Below are 9,227 nucleotides of genomic sequence, written 5' to 3'. Positions count from 1 at the left end.
ATAGTTGAAATATATATATAATTCTTACATAAGGAGTTCATAATTACATATTGCAATTAATTGAAAATTAAATATACTTATCAAATATTAGAAGGATTAAAGTCAAAATTATCAATAATCGAAGGACCAAAAGTGCTATTATTTCAATTTAAAATATTTTGTAAGAAAAAGACGGCGACAAGACTTGTGCAGAACACAGAATCTCAAACGATGCCTTTTTCTTACAGGACAAATGGTTACCATTTCATGCATTCATAATAGTAATAATAATAATAATAATAATAATAATAATAATAATAATAATAATACCACCATTAAAATCTAATCAAGATTAATTAAAACTCATGTTCAAAGACCACCCATGAATGTGAAATATATGATTAATAATTACCTACTCTATCTGTTTCCCACTTGCTCTCTTTAGTCGTTCAACTAATAAATGCACCCTTTTTTCTTATCCCATTTTTTGGTTCTTTAATATTTTTATTATTAGTTCTTGGATGATTTTTCATGCTAATCCAAGATTTGCAGACTTGGGGTTCCAAGATTTTTTATTTTGAAGCTATCTGAAGATCCACATTTCATAATTCTTGATATACATTTTGGTTTTAGTATCTGTAAGTATGTTAGATTGGCATAAAGATTGTTCTTTTTTTGCCTTGAAAGAATTGGTTACTTAGTTTAAGCTTGTTTTTTACTTTTATATGTGAAGGAAGTGTAAAGATTGTTCTTTTCTTTGATTTGAAAGAATGGGTTTTTTCTTTTGCTTCACTTTGAGCCCGTTTGGATTGGCTTATAAGTTGGCTTATAAGCTGTTTTCAGCTTTTTTGAGTGTTTGGCTGGCCAGCTTAAAGTCATTTTATGCTTAAAATAAGCTCAAAAAAATAATTGGACCCATTTGACTTAGTTTATCTAAAGCAGCTTATAAGCTGAAAACAGCTTATAAGCCAAAAAAAATAAGTTGGACTACCCCAACTTATTTTTTTCAGCTTATAAGCTGCAAACAGCTTTAAGCTGTAAGCCAATCCAAACGGGCTCTTTGTAATTAATGCTGAGTTTTTTTTTTTTAATCCAACTTTGGTACATTTTCCCATTTGGGGTGGGACAGAAGCTGATAATTTGCATTTCCCTTTTTCCATATAAATGTGGTGGGATTGGTGTTGGTCTGCTTTTAACTCATTGATTTTTCTTCTTCTTGCATTTTATCAGTTTATTTATACAATGCTTTAGTAAAGGTATGATAATTTTGGTTTATCTTGTAAGCTAAGCTTTTAATAGCCTGTTTGGCAAAAAGTGTTTTTTCTTTTTGAAAGTTGAGATGTTTGACCAAGCACCAATTACTGATCTAATATTGATAAAAGTGATTTTCAAAACTGATTAGCCAAACACAAACTGCTAGTCTCCAAAAACACTTTTCAAAACAAGCAGATTTTTGAAGCTTAACCAAACTGGCTATAAGTTTCAAATGTCTTCCCTTTTCCTTATAGCTAATATCACCATTTTTTTTTAATCTTTGTTGTATAGTTCGAATTTCTGAGTTTGTTCATTCAACTTGTGTTGCTAGAGTATAAGTGATGGGGAAGTTAGGATTGCGGAGCATATTATTCACGGTCGTTGTTCACATTCTAGTAATATCAGCTGCTGCTAACATTAAGAATTTGAAGATATGGCCAATGCCGTTATCAGTTAGCTATGGACATGGGATGCTCCAACTTAGTAATGAGTTTGTGCTCAAGACTGAAGGCAGCAAGTACCCTGATGCCTCTGGAATTTTAAAGGAAGGGTTTTCAAGGTTCCTTGATGTTATTAAGGTATCTCATGCTGTTGACGCCAACTCTTCATATGCCGGCCCTTCTCCGGTGCTAAAGGGAATTCAAGTGGTTGTCCTTTCTCCAAGCGATGAGGTAATCTCCGGGATGAGCTCAAATATAATCTCGTTGCATCTCATTCTTTGCTTTAAGCTTTGTCGCGTCGTTGTTATATGGTCATCTAACTGGTAATTGGTTCTGCATCTCATTGAACTATGGCTTTGTCAAAGGAAAAAAGAACTAGTACTTTGGGAAGAGCTTTGTCACTCTGCCCATGATAGACAAGCTTCTAATCATGTTTTGCTTATTCCATTAGAGATCCTCAGTAAAAGATAATTGTTTCTCTACTTCATGATAACTATTCTTCTTTGATACATAACTTAGCTTTTAGTTTTTGTCTTCTAAGAGCTATGGGAACATAGTTTAGTGTAGACAGTTGAATCAAATTTTTGAAAAGGTATTTTAAACAGGACTGATACTGATCAATTTCTTGGCTTTTGCTATATCAATAGAGCCTTGTGCTTTCTGGTTAAAAAAGAAGGGATTGTATAATTATGCACATAGCTCCTGAAGAAGGAATAGTCTATTACTTAAAATAGCTTATGAGACAGTTCTATCTATTTTTTGTGGCTCATCTTTGACTGGATTATGGAGTTAATTTTGCTTTTATTCTGTTCAATTCTATTGATTGTAGATTTTTTTTCCTTGACTTGCATTTTCTAAACCACCTGAATAATACCTTGTGAAATGCAGCTGCAGTACGGTGTTGATGAGTCCTACAATTTAACCATACCAGAAAAAGGAAACCCAGCCTATGCATATCTGACGGTAGGTATTTTTCTGTGTTGATAATGTGATGATTCTCTTTTAAATGACATATTTGTCCAATCAAATGCATTTCCCTGTAGCTGTACTGCAGTATCCGTTTGCTCTACTCTATGATACCAGTTAAGTAATAGTCAATAATTATTCTTTCATAACTGAAACATTTTGAAAGCTAGACTTTGTTAGCTTTGCTACCTAGTATTATAGCGCATGACAATGTATGCATCCTATTCCTTCACACATTTTGTGTTTAGTCATTGAATTAGAAACTCATTTACTAACTAAACTAATTTAGGTTGCCACTTGGGGATTTTTTCATTTTTGGCCAGTCAGCCAAAAATAATTACGTGTGCTAGCCAAAATGTACAAAAACTATAAACTGATTATGTATATTACCTGTATATTTATGTATATCATATGTATATTATATGTATATTTGTACTGTATATACAAAACATATACATTTACCAGCTATTATGTTTTAGAGAGGTCCAAAAATGTAATTATCCCTTTCATTAAATTCCATTTGTTATAAAATAATGAAGAGGCAGCTACTGTTAATATATTAATTTTTATATATTATATTTCTCTCCTTCGTTGCATGATCTGTTTAGAAGATGACTGTATATGAATTCTCTCTCCTTGCATCTGTGCTCATGTGATTCTATTTTCTTCTTCGACCTTTATTCTTCTTGAAGTCGCATGCAGGTGTTTGAAAAACTGCTGCCCCTGCAATCTGTTTGCTTGCTTCTGTGCGTATATGGTTGAATAGTGAGAGATTTTTTTATGCTTTTCACACTCTTGGATCTTAATAGAAGTCACAATTGAATGCAGGCAAAAACAGTTTATGGGGCTTTGCATGGTTTGCAGGTTTGATGCTTCCACTCAAGCTAAATAGCTGCTAGTACTTAGTCAAGTGTATTTTGCTTTAACTTAATTAGATATTTTTATGTTTGTTTTGGCATAAGGCAGACATTTAGTCAAGCATGCCATTTTAACTTTACAACCAGAACGATTGAAGTTCATCAAGTTCCATGGACCATTGTTGACGGGCCAAGATTCTCTTATCGAGGCCTTTTAATTGGTGAGAAACTTCTCTAATAATTGTAGGAGGTCTGCATTTACTTATTTAATCTTGCTTTTCTAGTTTAACACATCGGATACTATCCAAGTACAAAACTTTAATATGCTGATATCCTTAATTGTCTTACAGATACTTCCCGTCACTATCTGCCATTGCCTGGGATATTGAAGGTTATTGATTCGATGGCTTATGCAAAACTGGTATAGTAACTCTCCGGCTAAAAACTATGCACTACTTTCTAGACCTCTTAATACTTTTACTTAATGTCTATCTGAATCTTCCTGTCGGAAAGCACCTATTATTTGATGTGGAGTTCTTTGCATCCTCACCTTGGGAACAAGTACTGTGCAACTCTGCTTCCTCAGGAAAAGTGGATGGAATTAAACCTTATTAGACTTGCCTCATGATTATAACTTTAAGAAAGTTTTCCATTTTATAAGTTTTTCAAGCAAGGCTGAGTAGCTTATAGAGCGCACGTATGAGTGAGGCAGGACCGATAATCTAACTGTTGGACAAGTTAAAATATTTACCACTTCTATTTACGAGTCAATTTTAGTTAATTTGGATACATTGTGCATTTGCTATTTTTTTTTCACAAGAAAAACACTCTTCTTTCACTTCAGAAAAGCTCTTATTTTATGCCTTGTGAAGTGACTGGTGCTTACCCTAAATCTTGTTTGGAAGGTTTACCCAGTAAAACTTACTAAAAATGAAGAAAGCTAATAATATGGATACATTTCAAAGTCAGTTATTTGAATAAGGTGTCTCGCTTAACTTTGTGAGGACTATGGAAGTTTCTTAGGCAAAGGACTTACATGATATCTTTTCTGGCCGTTTATTCAAGTTCTTATTGAGTTAGCAATTTGATGATGTCACTAGAAGCATTCCAATGCCCGTCGCCAGCACTTTGTGGAATGAAATGCATACATCTTACTTCTTGTTGATTACGAATACTCTGATTCCCAAAATTTGCTGTATGCAGAATGTGCTGCACTGGCACATAGTAGATACACAATCATTCCCACTTGAGATACCTTCATATCCGAAACTGTGGAATGGTGCTTACTCAAGTTCAGAGCGGTATACTGTAGCTGATGCTTCTGAGATTGTGAGGCAAGTTATTTCTTTCATGCTTCTTTATTCTTCTTTCCTTGGCTTTTGATGTGCAAATGACGTTTTCCTGATCCATGTAACATTTTAAGAGTTGCAGATATGCGGAAAGACGTGGAATTAATGTATTAGCTGAATTAGACGTTCCGGGACATGCTCAATCTTGGTATGGGGTGATAAATAGCCTGTTTGGCCAAGCTTTTGGGAAGCCAAAAGTGCCTATTTTAGAAAGTTGACATGTTTGGCCAAGTTTTCAGGGAAAAAATAAGTGCTTTTGAGTAGTGGCAGAAGCTGGAAAAAGTAACTTTTCCCCAAAAGCACTTTTGGAACATTAGCCGAGCACAAAGTATTTTCAAATTGATTAGCCAAACACAAACTGCTCCTCGACTTTCTTGAAAAATGCTTTTGATAGAAAGCACTTTTTTGAAAATAAGCAGATTTTGGAAGCTTGGCCAACATGCTAGAAATCACATTCAATTTGTTTAGCTGTTGAGTGAAATTTCAACAAGAATTACTTTTCATTGCTATATGACCAATCTAATAGTTGTTCAATTTCAGGGGTGTTGGTTATCCTTCCTTGTGGCCGTCAAAAGATTGTCAACAACCCCTTGATGTAAGCAACGATTTCACTTTCAAAGTAATAGATGGGATTCTCTCAGGTAATGCTCAGTTGCATATCACTTAATGACCCTCATGAGTCAAAAGAATTGACCAATTCATGATATGTAAACTTTCTGTATTTCAGATTTTAGCAAGATATTTAAGTACAGATTTGTTCATCTAGGAGGTGATGAAGTGGATACAAGTAAGTTTCCCTGTTCAGATCACTGTCCTGGCTATCATTTTTGTTCTGATTATAAATATATTACAATGTTGTAGAAAGGATTCTAGTGAGGGAACAGAATTTTAGTTGTCCAAATTCGGTAGCTGCATGAATTTGAGGTACAAGATGCATAAGAAATTATTACAAAAGGTACCTGTCTACTAAAGTAATAACACGTCTGCATGTGCCTCTGTCAATTTTCAGACTTCCAGTTTCCTTTAAGTAATTGTTTCTTTGGACCTTAATAATACTTAATGACACCAGGCATTGACTTTAATTTCAATCTATCTTACTCGGGTACTACTGATCTTCTTTGCTTGTACAGCTTCTGACCTTAACTTTCAGCAACTTTAAGGTAATATATACTAAAACACGCAATTGGATGTTTCCTGCAGGTTGCTGGACGTTAACCCCTCGTATAAACAAGTGGTAAACAATATGCTATTTTATTTCTATGTTCTACTAGCAATATTGCATATCTTCCACAATCATTTTCTCAAGTTAATCATCCTTTGAAGCTTTTATTAAATTACTTTCCTTTAAAATAATAAACATGTTTGTTTGACAGGTTAGAGAAACACCGGTTGAATGGAACCACTGCTTATGAGTACTTCGTGTTGCAAGCACAGAAGATAGCTTTATCCCATGGATATGAAATTATCAACTGGTATAGGAAGGCCTTTCATTATGAGATTTTCCAACAGTAATTGATTTTTAACTTTCTCATATTCAAATTTGCAGGGAAGAGACGTTCAATAATTTTGGCAATAAGTTGAGCCCAAAAACTATAGTTCACAACTGGTACGTCCTCTTGTGGTGTGGTATAAGCTGCAAGCTCCATATTGGTTCATATATTTGTTGTCTTAGTTTTTCATCTTCATTCTTCTCCATGTTGAGTGTGAATATTTCCAGGTGTTCGTCCACAGATGATTAAATTAATTTTTCGCTCATAGTATTGTGAAATTAATGATGTTTTAATAGACAAGGGAAGGATAGTCTATTGGGAAAGGCCCTCCACCTCCGATTCAGAGGTAGAGCTACGGTTTTGAGTTTAGGCGTTCTGAATTCTAGAGACGGCAGTTTAGTGGGTACGGGGTAAATTATTTGTCTATAATAAATCAAATGTTTTAACACAAATACAAGGTACCAAAGTTACTGAGTTCTGCCAAACCCGTAACCGAAACCGTATTCTGGCCCTGTTCAATTATAAGGCCGGGTTCGAGTCACCTAGGAAGTTAAGTGGGAAAATGCAATGTTGGGCACCTGGTTGGGGCCCGGGGGCTTTGGAAGGACATGGTTTACCATATAAAAAATAAAAAATTTAAAAATCATGATGTCCTATAATCAGCCAAAGGCGAGAAATTTTGGAGGTAACAAGATCTCCTAATTAACCTGCCTTGGATGTAGGATGTTATTGTATCTTGGACATTTAAAGAACATTCACAGGTGATACAAAAAGTGAGAAAGTAGGCATCACCAAGTCAGTTGGAGAACTTTTCATAAAACCGAGTGATGGATTAACCTTGTGGTTGTATTATATCTGGCAGGCTCGGGGGAGGTGTTGCTCAGCAAGTAACTGCAGCTGGATTGCGGTGCATCGTTAGCAATCAGGACAAGTGGTATTTGGACCATATAGATACCACATGGCAAGATTTCTATTCAAATGAGCCACTAACTAATATTACAAATTCCAAGCAACAACGGCTGGTTATTGGGGGTGAAGTATGTATGTGGGGTGAGCATATTGATGGATCAAACATCGAAACAACCATATGGCCTCGTGCAGCGGCAGCTGCAGGTAGTCTTTTCTCTCTCTTATTGAATATATCTTCCTGAAATCTAGATTCTGCCTTTTTTTTCTTGTATCTTTTATTTGTTTGAAAAAGTATTTGTCTTTGATATGAAATGGTCCCAAATACAAGGTGTATACAAAAGGTAAGGAATGGGAAATAACTAAAATAGCATTCTACAAAGAGCAACCAATCATCTATGTACTTATTTGAATCTCATAAGTGCTCCAAAATATTTATATATTAAAAATGTTCGTTTATGGTCCACTGAAGTGTCAGATGAGCCACTTCTGTGTATTCATGGCCACATATGAAACAATGAAATAGCAAAGCTAGATTTGTTTGAAATAGAAGTCAAATTTTTCTAGCATGTCGAGGGAAGGATCAAAATTTTAGTCGGACCAAAATTATGGTTAAGTGAACTGACAGAATACCACTTCCACGTCCTATTTACCTGGTCAATATTTTATCCTATCCAGTTTCACGTCAATCTCCATGTTATTTAAAGGGCGATTAGGAGACTAATCGCACTGCTTAGAGAAATTAGTCTGATGTTAAATTACCTTGTATGTTCTTTTCTCCAGCTAGAAAAATCTTTTGTTTCTGCAATTGTCAACATCCCTCCACTTGCATATGGTTGTACATGAATATAAATCATAAGCGCACGAGGTGAAGACATCCTAATCTCTCGCAAAAACTATCCGAGTTGTTATCCATCACCAGCTTTAGGCATTCTTAGAAGGCACATGATATCCTAACTTACTGGCGGAGGCAAAAACACTAGGTGATTTCTTCCATCTGTCCTAGTCTTGGTGGGCAGAATTATCCAGTACATGTGCTGGTGGGAGATAGCAGGTGTCCCGTGAAATTAGTTGAGGTGTGCACGAGCTGGCCCTGACACCACAGTTGTCAAAAAAGAAAAAGATATCCCGAATTACTGGCTTTGATATACTATTAGCTGAAATGTCAAACATTGTTAAGTAGCCCATACGACCAGATTATTAGATGAACTAAAGCTTTTTTGTCTATCCGTACTTCTTGTTTCTTCTAAGACTCTGACCATAGTTTCTTTCATGTGTATTATGACATCTGAGCTACATGTTATATCCTATCGTCTTTCTTGTTGTAACGTTTCTTCTTTTGTTATTGCTGTTCACTTGCTGCACAAAAGAGAGGCTATGGACAGCTTATGACAACATTGCCAAAAATCCAGATCAAATTGCAAGTAGGTTGGCGCATTTTAGGTGCCTATTGAATCAAAGAGGAGTGGCTTCTGGTCCATTAACCGGAGGCGGGCGAGCTGCCCCAGAAGAGCCAGGTTCTTGCTATCAGCAATAGTTACCTGAAGTGTTCTTTTTCTTCTCATTCTTTTATCAATCCCTGTAGAATCAATTAAAATCATATATGTAGTGCTCCTGATAGCAGGAAGCACTAGCCTTCATGCATTAAAAGTTGTCGCTATCATTGTAAGGCAACGCTCTCTGTTGTAATTCTTTCGAAGGAATATGGAAGAAATATCAGCCTTATCTATGAGTTCACCTGCAGTCAATTGTTGTCTCACATACCTTATTCCATGTTCTTCTTCAAGGCAAAACTATTAAGTTCTATGAAACTGTACCTAAACTTAGGTCTTTTCATTTTGTAAAAAGTACACAAAAATTAACTTTTGTGCTTTACGAGACGAAAATTTTGATAAAGTAAACACAGTTTCAATCAGATTTCAAGTTACAACATTATTCTTAGAAATGCAGGAGTGATGAACCCTCTAACAGAAACCTTCTCCCTTT

General features: G+C 35.3%; 1 protein-coding gene across 2 annotated transcripts; it reads left to right on the top strand.

Moving 5' to 3' along the window:
- Window positions 1-386: 386 nt before the first annotated feature.
- Window positions 387-8,989, top strand: LOC132613873 (beta-hexosaminidase 3). 2 transcript variants are annotated; one of them, XM_060328157.1, is made up of 15 exons: window positions 387-617; window positions 1,565-1,904; window positions 2,562-2,636; window positions 3,468-3,503; window positions 3,606-3,717; window positions 3,847-3,917; window positions 4,700-4,830; window positions 4,928-4,993; window positions 5,386-5,486; window positions 5,573-5,632; window positions 6,046-6,079; window positions 6,219-6,317; window positions 6,392-6,451; window positions 7,198-7,448; window positions 8,612-8,989. In XM_060328157.1, the coding sequence occupies exons 2-15, from the start codon at window positions 1,575-1,577 to the stop codon at window positions 8,776-8,778; spliced, it is 1,593 nt and encodes a 530-aa protein (XP_060184140.1). In that variant the 5' UTR covers window positions 387-617; window positions 1,565-1,574; the 3' UTR covers window positions 8,779-8,989. The 2 variants fall into 2 exon arrangements, with proteins under 2 accessions (XP_060184140.1, XP_060184141.1); XM_060328158.1 differs by lacking the exon at window positions 387-617 and adding an exon at window positions 1,097-1,235.
- Window positions 8,990-9,227: the final 238 nt, after the last annotated feature.

Source organism: Lycium barbarum, chromosome 10 (assembly GCF_019175385.1).
Source record: "Lycium barbarum isolate Lr01 chromosome 10, ASM1917538v2, whole genome shotgun sequence".
NCBI lineage: Eukaryota > Viridiplantae > Streptophyta > Magnoliopsida > Solanales > Solanaceae > Lycium > Lycium barbarum.
Note: the sequence above shows the minus strand (reverse complement) of the source record. Positions and strands in the feature narration are given on the sequence as shown.

Coding starts and splice junctions, on each gene's coding strand:
- LOC132613873 (XM_060328157.1), top strand. CDS start 1,575: ATGGGGAAGTTAGGATTGCGGAGCATATTATTCACGGTCGTTGTTCAC. Junction 1,905..2,561: donor TCCTTTCTCCAAGCGATGAG/GTAATCTCCGGG, acceptor TGTGAAATGCAG/CTGCAGTACGGTGTTGATGA. Junction 3,718..3,846: donor TTATCGAGGCCTTTTAATTG/GTGAGAAACTTC, acceptor ATTGTCTTACAG/ATACTTCCCGTCACTATCTG.